General features: G+C 42.8%; 1 protein-coding gene across 3 annotated transcripts in view; it reads right to left on the bottom strand.

Moving 5' to 3' along the window:
• Positions 1-11,838: 11,838 nt before the first annotated feature.
• The window catches only part of PDSS2 (decaprenyl diphosphate synthase subunit 2), a 125,855-nt gene continuing 122,301 nt past the window's right edge, over positions 11,839-15,392 (bottom strand). For all 3 annotated transcript variants that reach the window (XM_074819398.1, XM_074819399.1, XM_074819400.1), the window contains one exon: positions 11,839-14,096. In XM_074819398.1, the coding sequence (XP_074675499.1) occupies positions 13,938-14,096 (159 nt within the window). In that variant the 3' untranslated portion in view covers positions 11,839-13,937. The remainder of the gene's footprint in view (positions 14,097-15,392) is intronic.

Below are 15,392 nucleotides of genomic sequence, written 5' to 3'. Positions count from 1 at the left end.
CTTGCGCCGCCGCTGCCCCCCGGAGCTGCCGGCGCGGCCGGGAACGTCGCGGCGGGCCGGCGGCACCCGTGGAAGTGCTGCCCGCCTTTATGTAACGTTAGCGTGGATTTCTGCAGTTACTGCCAGGCAGGGAAGGCTGGTGTCTGGTGCCATTTTAGGCTTAAGCCTCTACTTTAAAACAAAGTTAATTCAGTAAGTTGCTTTAATTCGCATCCAAGCTTAAGGAGTTTATGCTCTTTACCGTTGTTTAACAAGAGACCGTTTCCACGCTTCGCATTTGGGGGGCGGATGGCAGCAATGATTTATGAAACAGATCGCATTCTTTTTTAATTAAGTATCCTTGTAGATTTTATCTTCCATGAATTTGACAGGAGCACATAAGACATTACATTAGTCTGGGAAATCGTACGTGCCCTTTCTACTAACAGCTTGTAGAAAAAAAAAACGTTTCCCAAAGATTTAAAAAAAGTTATAAATGTGGGAGAGGGAAGTATGGTTTTGTAACCTATGGCCAGTTATGGCAATTATATTTTTTAGCTATGTGTAACGACTCTGAAATTAGCAACATATCAAACTTGACAGCTTTTGATGAAATGTTTTACTTGCACAATAAACTCGCCCGGTGCTGCCCTTCCTATTGAACAGATTCATTTTGCCTTTTAATAAAAGCACACAGCCAAGTGCTCTTAATTATATAGTGATTGTTTCACGTTTTCCAGAGTAAGTCTAAAGGTGTTTATAAAAGGTGTTTACTACAAAGTAAATAGGTGAGGATGGATCCTGCCATGAAGGGTGATGGATGCCAGCATGAAGGTACACACCAGGCAAGTGGTGTGTAAATGTGCAGGTAGAACACCTGGGCTCTGAGCGCTGCTGTGAATTTAACAGATGAATCGTTTGTTGTCTCTGAAACTGCATTTCACTATAAGAAGCCTACTTTTTTTTTGTTTTTTAAATTTAGTAAAAGCAAATATAAAAACATGAAAGTCCATTAGGAAATAACTGTCAGGGGGAAAACAATCTCAGATAAATCTTCTGCCCCATAAATAACTCAGCACTTTCCTAGATACTTCCCATTTCCTTAGAACGGAATAATACAAAGAGTGACTCTTAAAACAAAAAATCCTCACCATTTCAGATTTTCGGCACTTCCTTTAGAAGCAGTTCTCTAAAATTTCATTCTTCCACTTATGTTACTCTTCTAAATTTGGCATTTAGGGCTTTTGGCATGTTTACAGTGTCATATTCCATGATTAATCCTAACAGATAATAGTTTGTTGATTTTAACTTTAACTGCTCTTATTGTTATTAATAGACAGCTGTTTAAAGGAGCCCTTAAAAGCAGCATTGTAACTCCTCCAATGAATCACTTGAATGAAGGATACCTTTTATTAACAAGTGTTCTGCAGTTAACAATTCATTCACTCTTTGGAGGTAAAGAGCGCTTCCCGGTAACTTTTCTGAGTCTGTTAGCACCGGGCAGACTGAAGTTTATAGTATGATTTGCCCTCTCCCTTTATTGTAAGGCTAATTGAAGGTTTACTTAAAGGGTACCATGTTTTAACACCTGGCCCAGCTGCTAAGTAGTGCTGGATCTCAGCTGGATTTTACTTGAATGCTCTTAGTGGGATTAAGGAAAGGCAACCATACGGCAAGAGCAAACCAGTGGAATCCCAAACTCACTTTCAGAGCCCTTGAGAAAATACTTGCCAGTTTGAACTCCACCTCATTTCTGCTCTATAGTGCTGGCCTGAGGCATTGTAGCTACTAGGGACCCAAGCCCAGGAGGAGACCCGAAGGGCCTCAGCTAAGCATAAAGAAGCACGAGCATATTGTTGCAATAACAGCATTCCTTGAAAAGGGAGCGAGCCAAGTTGTCTCCAGGCAATGCAGGTACCAAGCTTAGATTGGCTTCCCAGCCAGACAAGTCCCATTTTTTTTCACCATTTGAACTTGTGCTACACAAGTCATTTATTCAAATGTTCATTTTTTTCCCCCTTCATGCCTTTGGCTCAAAAGCCACTCTGTGACACTGCAGCAATCTCTGGAAAATTCCAGGTCACCGGGGAGGGGAGTTGTGGTGCTCCAGCAAGAGAACTCTTTAGGAAAAAATCACCATTGCTCTCTAGTACAACAGGCCATTACTCACTCAACCAAACTGCAGCTAGATTTTAGCCATCGCCACCAACAAAAAATGTGTTCAGAGCCCCTGCAAAGCTGAAAGCACCATTTGCAGTTGTATGGAGTTTTGTAAGGGTGGACTAAGGAGGCTCCTTAGACGTTTACCCATAGAAACTGTCAGGTGCCAGGCCCTGCCCCCGGAGAATGCCCTCTCTGTGTTAGTTCAAAGGATCAAGTCAGCTAGAGATTCCCCTGGGCAGCGGTGAGGAACCACAGTGGCTGGCAGGGAGGCGGCAGAGCTGGCAGCACTTGTTGCTGAGCTGGGAGTCAGAACAGCTTGGTATGCTGAAGGTTGGGACGACGACACAGAGCAGAAGAATGAGCCTAAATTTAGAGGCCTTTTTGCTTCCTGTGCCACATACATTTGGAATAAGCAAGAATCCAACCCGAAACCTTCAGCAAGGCTTCCTTCTTGTAGATCCTTACAATAGCCTACAGCACTCAGTAGGCAGAGATGTGGCATGAGATGTCGAAAGCACTTTCAGCACCAACTAATTTTGGCAGTTTGATTCTGTAAAAATTATTGCTATGGTACCAGTACATCGTCTATCACTTTTCTCCACCACACATCTTGAAACTAGGCCACCTTGCAGCCAGACGCAAGAGTCAGGGAGTCCGGAAGGAAAGCAGATGAGAAACAGCCTTAGCGGTGAGAGCGCTCTGGTGTGCGGAGCCAGCTCCTTGCAGCTGATACACGTTTTACGTTAAGACCCTAATGGGAAAACAAGCCCCTTGCCCAAAAAGACAAGCCCCCTCCAGTAACCAAGCTTCCTTCTGCCTGCTCTCGGGATGACTTTTAGTGATTTGGGTGTTTCCGGCCATGGCGTGTGTGTGCAGCAGGTGGGGGTGGGTGTCTCCTCCTGCAAGGCAGCCCAGAGCCTGAAAGCTGTCTTCTGGAATACGGCATGATTTCTTTACCTGAGCATGGTTTGAAAGCCGCTGCTGGAAGCGTGCTTCGCCCTGGGGACTGCCTAGTGAGTGGAGGCTAATATTTACTGCGGGCTCCTACGCGCTGGCTAGGGTTCAAACGGACTGGATGCAGTGGGCTGGATTGCCCTCTAGAGGGAAGTCAGGTAGGCTGGCCCCTGCCCCCACGGCCGGTGTCCAGCTGAACTCTTTACACTAACTGTGTGTGCAATGCCAGGAGTCAGGCATGGACTCACCGAAATTGGGCAGGTACTTAAATTAGGCAGCTTGGAATTCACCTTAAATTATTTAGGCGAGTATTTGATATAAATAAACTTCAAAGAGACTGAATAGGCTTGCCAAAAAAAAAAAAAAAAAAAAAAAAAAGCACACAGGTTTTGAAATCTTCTGCCTTGGATTAAAATTAAAAACCAAACTGATTTTTAGGACTTTCAGAGAATCTGAAAGGGTCCGTTAAAAAAATCAGTCCAATTATCTGATTTGCAGTGAAACGTGGTCTGCAATTCCAAGTTTATAAAAACTGAAATATTTAATGGCAAATAAGGCCACATGATAGCCAAATTCACATACTTTAATGCTCTTCACTGCCAGTCAGACTGAAAGGACATGTTTGGACACATTGCGCAGTAATATTTAGAACCTCCATTGGCCCACAGGCAACAGTTCTGAACAAGTAACGCGCTGCAGGCAACATCCATACATTGCTATAACCCAGGCAGAACGGAGCAGTGGCAGACACCTGAACTTCATTTATATTTTTAAACTTCCTGTGGCTGCAAGCAGCATTGGAGGGTTCTGCCAGCAACATATTACACTGGTTGGGAAACACTGGTTTAGAGTGCCAGTTAATATAATTGCATTCTTTTTTTCTTCTGAGAAACAAAATTGTTACATGTTACTCTGTCTTTTTTTAATTTTATAACAACACTGGATCTTGGTACAATGATAGATGGTGTTGGAAACTTTTCAAAACTGCTATTTAGGTAGAGATTTAGCCATCACTGAGATGGACAAGAAATACCATAATTGTATTGCTTGCTGAATCAAGGATATCGAAATAGAGAATCCACATGGCATCTTTGGATTTGAAAAACAAGCCGGTTTATCTCCAAGTACATGTGGGTTGGAAATCTTACACTTAAGAGTTTAGCTCACAGAAAAAAAAGTTTTGAAGAAATGAACATTCATGATAAAAAAACCCTTTTCTAGCCTGAAGTAGCACCAGAGCGCACTGGCAAGAAGGCAGATATGTAACAGTTGAGCTCCAAAGGAAGGGGAATTTGATATAAAAGCTTAAAATAAAAATCAGATCAAAGCTGCAGTGGAAGATGGAGTAGAACAGAAATGTAAAGGAGCTTCAAGAATAGAGTAACTAACCCAGTGAGCAACCTAAAATCTCCTTCTGTTCTGCAGCAGTTTACTTATACATCAGTTGCATCCATAACTGTTTAAAAACTGACAAATCTGAGCAATTTCACTCTTGGAAACATAAGCCTCTTTTAATCTCTTGGCAATGAAATCGCAGTTCCCTTTACTCTATGTTAGTTCAGCCAAGAACTGCGCCATTGTATGCTATCTCACAGCTTTGCATTTAAAAAGAAGTAATGCTCACTTAATGCACAGTCATTCTATTATCTATACCATAACTAACTCTGAATGATCAAACATTTATCCCATAAAGGTCTGCTTGTCAAAATTCTGTCTTACGTCCAAAAGAGGTAAATATAGCCTGGAAAGTCCTTTCTCTCAAAGACATCCACATCTCCCAACCAAGTGGAAACAGCACACTCTCCTTTGTGTGCTGAACACTCAGTTCCATATCCTGCCCATTGTATAGAGAAATAATATTTTGGACCTGTTGCATAGTCTCATACCTCATTAAGTTCAAATATTTGCAACAATATTTAAAAAAAAAATTTTTTTGGTAAGCAATGTAGAAAACTTGGTTTCTTTGAGAACTCAGCTGCCTGATTTGCTATATATTTTTTTTCTATGTAAACATATCTTTTATTAAATGGAATTAACCGTATTCAGACTGTAGAAATACTTATGGAAGAAATCCTCTTTGTTTCAGAACCTGAAACTGAAACAGCCTTTCTAGGTTTTTGAGTCCCAGCTGCTGCTATCATGGCCATCACGTTATACAATCCCTTCCCCAAACAAGTCGCTGTCCTAGAAGCAGCTAGAGATCCTCCCTTTTCAGTCTTTATCCTCACTACTATCGGGAAGCTACTCCTGAGCCTTGCTCTTTGGGTGGATGGGAACTTTCCCTTCTGAGTTTGCATTAACATGGACCTCTGGTTCATGGCTACGAGATGCTTTAACCCATCTGCTTTAACCCAGTCATACCCGACAGTAATGGCTTTGAGAACAATCACATATTTAAAAAGTGAATGTATTTTATCCAACAGAACTTTGCCTTTGAAATTGGGAAAATTTACTCTGGACTGATTGTTTAATAAAAAATGTAGGTGTAGGGACCTGGGTTTACAAGAACAGAAAAAAACCCACCTGCTTAGTGGTTATTACTACAATAGAATGTGATTGAAAGCAATTACTTTTCATAAAAGTGTATATAAGAAATACTTCCAGTTATTAGTAATGTGACCATTTTTAGCAGCAGCAGTCGTCTTTAAGAAATACTAGATGCTTAAACCCTGTTTATGTTCCTGCAAAGATACCTTATCTTAGCATATGCACATCTAAAAGCCAGCTATAGCTCGTGGGCATCTGAGCAGAGGTAGGATATTCATAGTTTTTGTACACTGATAGAAAATGTTAACATATTAACTTCCATAGGTTGACAAAAGCAACAACATGGTTTGATTAAAAATAAGTCTTACTAATACAGACATTTTTTCTGTAATGTTCTCCTGCTAAACCCATTTTTTTATGCTGGTGCTGAAAATAATGATGCAAGCAACTAAGTGTAATTGTAGAAAATTATTGCTAGTGATTTACATATGAAATACACACCTTTTACTGCCTCTAGTTAGCATTGTTCAACTAGCTTATAAATAGTACAGCTGAAACGCTGCAAACAGAAAACAGTTTTCGATGGGCACATGCTATGAATGAAGAAATGTTCAGACACAATGTGCAAGTTGGAAAGCTTTCATCAAAACTAGCCAAGAGGGAAAAATGCTTCATTTCCTAATCACGCTCTGTTTCAGATAAGCTGGTCACATATAGAAAGTGTCATGCTCATCTGCAGAGTAAAGCTTTTTAAAATGAGTGTTTATGTTTTGCTGGAGGAAAAAAAAAAAAGTAATCTATCAGTACTTGTTTTAGATTTTTCTAATTAATTTTATGTAACATTTCACTGTTGTAATTTGACGTTTAATAACTGCTAAAATTTGAACCTGAAATGATGCAAGTCATTTGGTGTAAACATTGAAGGCATAAAAAAAGTCTAATTTTAAAATACTGTTTTCAGTGCAAGTGAAATACTCACTTTTGTGTACAATTTTAAAACTAAAAATGTTGGCCATTGTTCTAATAATAAAGCAGAGTATTTTTAGTCTTCAATATTTGGGGGAAACGAGGAAGGCAAAGTGGAATAGGGTAAAGAAGAAAATTTTAAAGCAAGATTTTTTATAATGTCGCTGCAAAATTGCAATCCTATACAAGCGTATCAAAATATGCCTCCAATTGATTTTTATAAATATATTTCTTAAAAAACAGATAAATCTGAGAACTAGTGTTTTAGCTATCAGTGGGACACCTGTCTGCCACTATTAGCCAAGAGCAACATTCTCCTATGACACGATCCCTCTCTCCCACTGCAGATAGACTTGCAATTTTATCATGTCAAGTCGGTTGAATACTGTAGAATACCGCTTTCCAGTTTAGTAAGTAAATTGTCTCATCGCTGCTCCTGTTTCGGAGAAAAAGGTTGCCTTTCCTCAAGAGATGTACCCTTACAAAAGCATTTTGCAAATCGGAGGGAACTGAAGTCAACTGCGGGCACTGCAGAGAGGGAATCTGCTACACACGGGGGAGCCAGAGCATGCCGGTGGCTGCGAGCAGGCTCAAGCACAAGTGCCCGGAGATGTGGGAAACGGTGACTGGCATGAAGCGTTGGTCTATCGATTGCCAATTTGTTTGTCACCCTCTTGTCCCCCTCACAACTTACAGCAATCTTTGTGCTTTAGCTTTTTGGTTATTTTAAACGTGTTTGCTGTCGCAATCAATGGCTACTTTTTCACAGCTTCAGAAAAACAGGCTTACCCTGAAAGAGAAACCCGTGAATGCTAATTAAGTAAATAATTAATGCATTTTAGGCATTGGTTTCTGAAAGGAAAAAAAAAAAGATAGTTTAATGCAAAGACCGTCAGAACAGATGACTTCCAGAACTGGAAATATTCTTTCCTTTGAACTGCTTTGAGAGACTGAAAAGCTTTAGCTCTTTATTTTTCATAAGACACTGTGCAGGTAAAAGTACTTTGAAGACTACAAAGAATAAAAAAGAGTTTGATGCCTCACTTTTCTGTGAGATTGAAGTAGTTGATGAGAGTAGTGACAGCCAGTGATCTGACCCAGAAGCCACTTCCCTGATAAATCTGCAGCATGACTGTTGCTTGAGTTAGCCTGTTGCGTCTATGAAAATGCAAACACTATCTGCTCAGAAGAAAAAGCAACGGAGCGATCTCACCAGCAGGTTTACCCCTGAGGAGGCTGGTCTGGCATCTTTAACAGCACTTGGAGCAAGCATTCCCCAGCCACTCCAGAGAATGCTTCCCTAATGTTTCCATTAAACTAAAAAGAGCTTTTCAATCTTTTAGCAACTTCTATCAAGTTGGACGCTAAGTCAAACACAGGCCACCCGTGCAGCCTTTATTGCAAAAAAGGCAAGGCACACGCTGGGTTACATTAGGAGAAGCATACCAGCTGATCAGGTGCGCCAGGCCATCAAATCCATGCAGTCCAATAAACCTGGTTGTCTCTTTCTTCCACCTAGACAGAGGCAGGGCCCCTTGATTCCTGGATGGAGTATTCGTTACCTGATTCTTGTAACTGCAAACCGTAAGTTCCTTATTTAGAAGTACCTTCTACTCTGTCCTGGGAATTGCTCAACAACTGGAGCAGTAATTTTCCTGTATGGACCCTTTTTGGCCACTCTTTTACCTCACAATTCACAGACCTCAGCTTCCAGGTTCGAAGTGGGCTCACTATCCCACTTCGTCATGTCCTCCTCATGGTTGTGCAGACAGAACCACAGGGTGGCACGCAAACGTGTCCATGGTACCCTTCCCCCTGAGCAGAGAACAGCTCACTTGATAGCTGAGATGATGGCTGGTATGGATGAGAAGGAAGACATACTGTCTTTGAGTAACTGGAACTGTTGGGACAGCCTCTCCCCAGCTGACACACAGGCCTGTAGGGTTGGGGTGGAAGAGAGATTCTCTTTGAATTGCTGGAGCTGTCCGGCCAGTCTACCCACAGCTGGGGCCTTGATGTCTGGCTGACTCATTAGCACCAGGGTGCTGGCGATGGTGCACTCCATATGAACTTTGGCCGCATAGACTGCATGCACTGGACTTCATCCGGGTCTTTAGATGCCTGGTTGCTGTCCAGGCTGCTGCAGATCACCTCTGTCACTGCTAATTCCCTCAGATACCGGATACCACTCTCAGTGGTTGTCCACTTGCCTTGATAGATTACAAGTTCTTCCTTGAGGGGATACCTTTCCTTCATACTGAACAGGAGCTGCCTCCAGAGGCTGCTGATTGCTGCTCCTTTTCCAAACCCTTTGATGCCCCAGTCTCTTGCAAGAGATCCCAGCTGCTGGGCTTCCTTGCCCTCCAATTCCTGACTGCTGGCCCCAGTATCTGAGCATTGGAGCAGCCAGCTGATAATTAGCTGAGCAGGTTGATGGCTACAATCTTTGTGCATAACTTTCAACTTACACAGGTATAACTAGCTGGTGATTTCTGGCTCATTTGTGACTTCTGTCTCTTTCCCCTCCTGTTCTTGTGACTGTTCTGCTGCACAACTGGCCCCCCCTCTGATTCCTCCTCCTCCCTCTTAGGAGAAGCTTCTTCCTCTCTGACTGAATGACTTCTGCTTCCATTGTTTCTTCTTGACTATAGGGGTGACTGATATAGTTGAGAGTTGGGTCTCTGGCTTAGTTGTGCTCGTTTGTATGTTTTCAGATCCAGAGACCCTCTCTTCCCCCTGAGGGTGCTGAACAGTGCTTGTCAGGTGTAGGTCAGGCCCAGCACGGTGCGAGAAGTTGTGTTCTTTTAGCATAGCCAGGGCACCTTTTTCTCAAATGTTCTGTCACTTTATCAGGATCCTGCACTTGTTCGGGGATCAAGTCCCACACCATCAGAGGTGAAAACTGTTCTAGATACCTGCCTGTAATCTCCTACACACCTTGCCACCCACGACCACACTGCCTCAGGGCACATCCCTGTGTGATATTCCTAGTCAATTAAACTTAGGAAAAACTGGAAACAGATTCTTGAGACACACCAGTGTGAGCATTCTGATTGCTCAGGCATTTTCAAAACACTGAAGAGTCATTGTAACACAGTGGAAAGCAACTACTCTGCAGGAGACGAAAGGGGAAGGTGCCGTTCTTTGTTTCCTCCACAAACTAGCTCTGAGGAAAAGAGGGAAAAGGTGTAATTGTTAATTGTCTCCACGAGATGGTTCCCGAAGTACTGGGACAGCAGCAATGCAGGGCCCAAACACCAGATTGGGCTCAGGGCCAGTGCTTTCATCATAGTTCTCCTCAGCAAAACACAACCAAGTGCTACATGGCACAGCAAACTGCAAAAGCCAAACCCAGCATTTAACAAGCTCTCAAATTTGATGTACAGCAAGAGAGGGAGCATGGCATGGAGTGGGTAAGGGAACAAATAAACCTGCATCAAGAAGTCAACAATGCGACCAGCAGCAGCTGAACAGGTATAGTAAGTTCCCCCTAGCACACTCCAGTCAAATATGTCGTTATCTTGAACTCTACGTGTCCTGCATGGGGTGCCAAAAAGGACTGTGGGGGACTCACCCCAGATGGCAGCTAAGCACTTCACAGCTCTTCACTCAGAGCAGGATGGGGGAGAGAATCAGAAGGGCAACAGTGAGAAAATTTGTGGGTTGAGTTAAAAGACAGTTTAACAGGTAAAAGGGAAAAAAATGAAAACGGAACAAAACAAAGGAAAACAAGTGATGCAAAAGCAATCACTACCAGCTGACCGATGCCCAGACACTCCCCAAGCAACAGACCCCCTGGAACACCCCCACACCCCATCCCGTTTTTATCGCTGAGCATGATGCTATATGGTGCAGAATATCTCTGTGGTCAGTTCAGGCCAGCTGTCCCAGTTGTGCCCCCTTCCAGTCCCTTGCGCACCCCCAACCCATGCACTGGGCATCAGAACGAGGAGCAGAGAAAGCCCTGGTGCTATGCAAGCACTGTTGAGCAATAGCTAAAACACTGGTGTGTCAGCAACACTGTTTTGGTCACAGATCCAAACCACAGCACCATATGGGATGCTACGAAGAAAATTAACTCCATCACAGCAAGACCCCATACATCAGGATAAATTTTTGTTCTCTTTACCGTACCCAGTGAGTCTGCTCCTGAACTGGCCTATTTTGGGCTCACAGCCCAACAGGGATGATATGAAAGTCATGCAGGTCACTGGAGGACTACCCCATTAGTCCGGGCCTAGTACACATGGCCACCAGGAGAGGCTGACAGAGATGGGGCTGCTCCGGCCGGTAAGAGGAGGCCAATGGGCAACTGAACTGCAGCACACAGCTGCAGGATAGGGAATTAGCAAAGACAGCAGTGGCAGGTGATAAATAATGGGCAATGGTCACCAGCTATGGTGAGGGAGGTTCATGCTGGACATCAGGAAAACTCCTTCACAAGGAAGGTGGAGCAGCACTGGGACAGGCTGCATGGGCAACCTGTGGAAGCTCCATCCCTGGTGGTTTCCAAGACCAGACTTCATGTTGGCAACCATCCACTTTAAACAGATTTGACTAGATGACTTTCAGCAGTCCCTTCCAGCCAACATTTCTATTTTTTTAAGCACCTCATTTTCCAAACAACCTTCCTATACGGTGTTATCACAATTGTGGAGCTGGAAATACTCAGCTGGCAGTTAAATGACTTTCCACTGCAGACTTATGAAACAGCCATTCTAGTCCCTGCAGATGTGGTCTTTGTAGGAGATTAATTTAGTTTGGTTTAATAAGCACTTGGGACCTTGTGCTATATTTTATGCACCTGTGGAATGGTCCAGGATCACAATACCTGGGATAAGTTCAGAGGAGCAGCTGATAGCTATGTCTGGTTGAGTAGCTGGATAACTGAAGTAAATGGTGCGAATGCCTTCCTCAGCCACTCCCCAGACCACAGAGACCTTCCTCTCCCTTATAGAGGCAGGTGGGGAAAAGGAATCAAGGAGATAAAAATAAAACCAGAATGTCCTTAAGGTTCCACCATTGCTCAGAAACTGTATAAAGTGTCAGGAGTGTATTAATACACAGCAATGACTGATTCACTCAGAGTTTGACAGAGGGGTATAATACTTTGCTTGTAGTTTACCTGGAGAAAACGAGACAACAAAAATTTCTCAATTACAGGCAAATATCTTAAATATAAGATTACTTGATGATAAGGGACAATTCATGTTTTTTTTTTTAATTAAGGTTGAAGAATAGCTTAAGAGCCATCAGAACATTCTGGTGATAAAAATACAAAAAAAGTAATTAATTTTTGCTGATTTCCCTTTATTAGTAAAGAGTACAAGTAAAAAAAAATTGTACTTTTGTGAAAAAATAAACCAGGCGTACACAATTTTGCAGTATGTTTCGTATTTCTTTCACACAACTGAGGTGAGATGGCTCGGAATATCTCCAGCAGAACCAAGCTTCTAGCAGTCCTAAATCATTATGAACCAATTAGTGTAGATGCAAGACAAAATGAAGATGATGTATGGCTCCTACTGTATGTAATATGTAAAAATCAGAGCCAAAAAAAGCTGAAATATAACTGTGGTTGAATTTAGGTATTTCTTTCAAGCACATGTTTTACATTAGCAAAACTTCATGGAACTTCACAGGTGAAAATGTACAGTGGTTAGCTAAGGCAGATGCCTGTAACTGCCACTGACTGGGCTAGTCCATGCTTCTCAGTGCTCCTCTTCTGTCTTCAGCCTCCTGCTGCAGCAACAGCACAAACTCAGGCAGAACTGCCAGGGTCTTGGGAAGAGAGAAAATACCAGGGCAGGCATGAAAAAAAGTGCAAGCAAGAAGGGGTCTGATGTTGAAGCCATTCTCCAGAACAAAGCAAGTCCTGAGTTCTGGATGCTGCTCCTAAACAAAGATTGTGTCTCAAGGTTGCTTATTATACATATAATATTATGGTATAATATAGGTATATATTACACAGAATATTATGTACATTATGCAGGATGTATTTTCAGTATATTTTTAGAGGATAGAGTTTTTATTTATATTTTGCATTCGGTGGAATGCAACACACTGGTTTACGACAAACAAGCTGTGTGACGGGGAAGAAGTGCAGGGGGAGAAGGAGGGAGGAGAGAATTTAACAGAAATAACTCCACTTAGTGTTTGAGTGAGGGATGTAATGAAATCTGTTTGCTGTGCTAGCTGTCTCCAGATTGGGCTGTAATTACACCACAGAAGGAAGAAAGGTAGCTGAGTCTCAATCTAGATCATTTATGTAAACTCAGCCTTCTTGTCAACGGCGTTCTCAGATTGCATGCATGCAAACCACAAAAATCATCTCCTATGAACAAAACAGAGACGGTCTCAAATTGCAGGCTTCTGATACACCTTATATGCTGTTGTAATTGGACTTTAAAATTCAACACACTGAGGTTCAAAACTTCTCCACTATTTTCTGCATTTTATTCAGTGCGGTGAAAGACTGTACTCACAGAAGAGCATTTCTTCTTCCTTTCTGCCAAAGGCCGATGTCTAGCCTTACAAATTAACATTTATTTGGCTTAAATGAACGCAAGTGTCACAAACCTAGGAAATTCTTTTGTGTAAGACGGTGTTGAAACAAACTGCTGGATCTGAGGGAGGGATATTCCCTCCCCCAGAAGAGTTGGAAAAACCTCATTCTTTGACCCAGAGCAACATATTATATACTCACAGTATAAAACCCAGGCAATCAGTTCCCTTAACAGAGCCAAATTAATATTTGATTAAATATTTTAAAGCTCCTACTTACCATGCTTGACACATTTTCTCAGCAAGTTTCTCAAATACAGAAAACATTAGGCACAGGGTAATTTTACATTTGAATACATAAAAACAGTGTGAGGAGACATGACTGCATGCAGACAGAGAGAGGATTTCCCCCCATTAATGCCCCAAAACACCCTTCCCCTCGATAAGCACGTATGTTAACTCCCGGCTTCGGCAGCTCACTCTCTCTGGGCAGGTTTGAGCAGGTTTCTTGTGACACCTGGATCTTCACGCCCCTCCATCCCTCCCTTGGGCAGGAAAACCACCGGCCTCCGCCCTGGCGCCGTCCCCGCCGGTGCCCAATCAATACCGACTTATTTCCTGTCCATTTGCTGAGGTCACGGAAACGGGACTCATTAATTATTTCTACCGGTGCAGCCTCAAGTGTGCTTCTGGCACAACAAGCGAAAGCTGGCTGTGACCTTTTTTACTTCCCCCTCCTGAATTTTGCTGGTGGTGGCGGCGGCCGGCGTGCGTTCCTCGGTCAGGACAGACGATGAGGTGACCAGCAGTGCGGGGCATCGTCGGCGCCCCCGCAGGGTTGCTCCCACCCGCGGAGGGAGAGCATCTCCTCCTGGGACAGCGGGTCAGGGAAACCTGGTCACGGCGTAGACGATGTTGGCCAAGGCGGCCCTGGCCTCGGAGGGAGGGAAGCTCTCCAGGGCCGCCAGCGCGTTGTTTCCGTGGCAGCGGCAGAGGTCGATGGCAGAAGTCACACCTTTGCCGGCCTTGATCGCTTCCTGCAGCTGTCAGAAAACACAGGCACAATGTGGGGGGTTTTGGCAGTGCCGCACGCACAATTATCTCTGAGAGCACAGGGCTTCCACCGCCCCTTCCCGAGGTAAAGGAAAGAACCAAAGCCATCAGACAACGCGCTTAAACATTCTCAGCTGCTCTGTTTTGGCTCCCCACTACAGCAAAACTGTGGGTAATTTAACCTATATCACCCATTACTTCATAGCCTGAAAGATGCTGGCTCTCCAAAGGGCATACTTAATTAAAAAAAAAAACAACCCACAACGTTTTTAAATATCTGGGCATTTCATATCTAAGCCACTGCCTGAGAGCTTTTGTACAGAACTGGCAGACCAGCCACTCACTCACACCCTTCTTTTCTGCAGTCAAAAACTGGATTTTATGAACACCCATTTCATCCTCTGTTTTTGGAAACAGGCACAGGATGACACACGTTGAACTCTTGTCTTTTGTAATACAGGCTTCTATTTATATACCATATGATTAACATTTGGTACAGTGGACAAAAGCATATTTTGTCAGTAAAATGTGTTAAACTTTATCATACTGAGCTCTATCCATGCAAACTCATCTTCTTTGGTAAGGCTAGGGAATTTGACAATGGTTTGGTGATACACCCTATGAAAAAGAAAATATTTTCATGGAATAACACATTTCATGGCAAGCTGTTGGAAAGATTTGGTACCTAAAAAACTTCGGTAAATAACAGGTTAAATTTCCTATGAAATAACACAAACAAAAAATGTTTTATCCCAGTGTTGCAACTTAGTAGAAGCTCTAAACAGTAATCAACACTTAAGGGCTTTTTTATTTTTAATTATTATTTTTTCCTGAACAGCATCATGAGAGTGTCATGAAACACTGTTATGTTTTCCACCCTAAAATACAGGTGTCCCCAGACCTACTCCAGGCTGATGCCTCATGCCAGAGCCTGGGAACCAAGGCCAGGTGGATCTTCGGATTTGATTATCCCAAAAGCATGACAGCATTTCATGATTTTTAATGTGACCCACCTGGCTTTCATAGCTGGCTTACATCAATCACTGTATCAGCTTTTAAAAAAAGGGCTTTTCCTGAACACAGGTAACTAATCATACACTGTTTTATAAATTGTTTTTTTCTCCAATACACAGCCCAATGCCCCAATTAATTTACAAATACATCAGTATAACCTTATCAATCTAGTTTAAATCACATTAAAAAAAAATCTAAGCTATGACTACATTGTAAAAGTCACCCATTTTATATAGATACTTGCATTCATACACAATGAACGACATTTCTTA

Source organism: Strix aluco, chromosome 3, assembly GCF_031877795.1.
Source record: "Strix aluco isolate bStrAlu1 chromosome 3, bStrAlu1.hap1, whole genome shotgun sequence".
Taxonomy (NCBI): Eukaryota; Metazoa; Chordata; class Aves; order Strigiformes; family Strigidae; genus Strix; species Strix aluco.
Note: the sequence above shows the minus strand (reverse complement) of the source record. Positions and strands in the feature narration are given on the sequence as shown.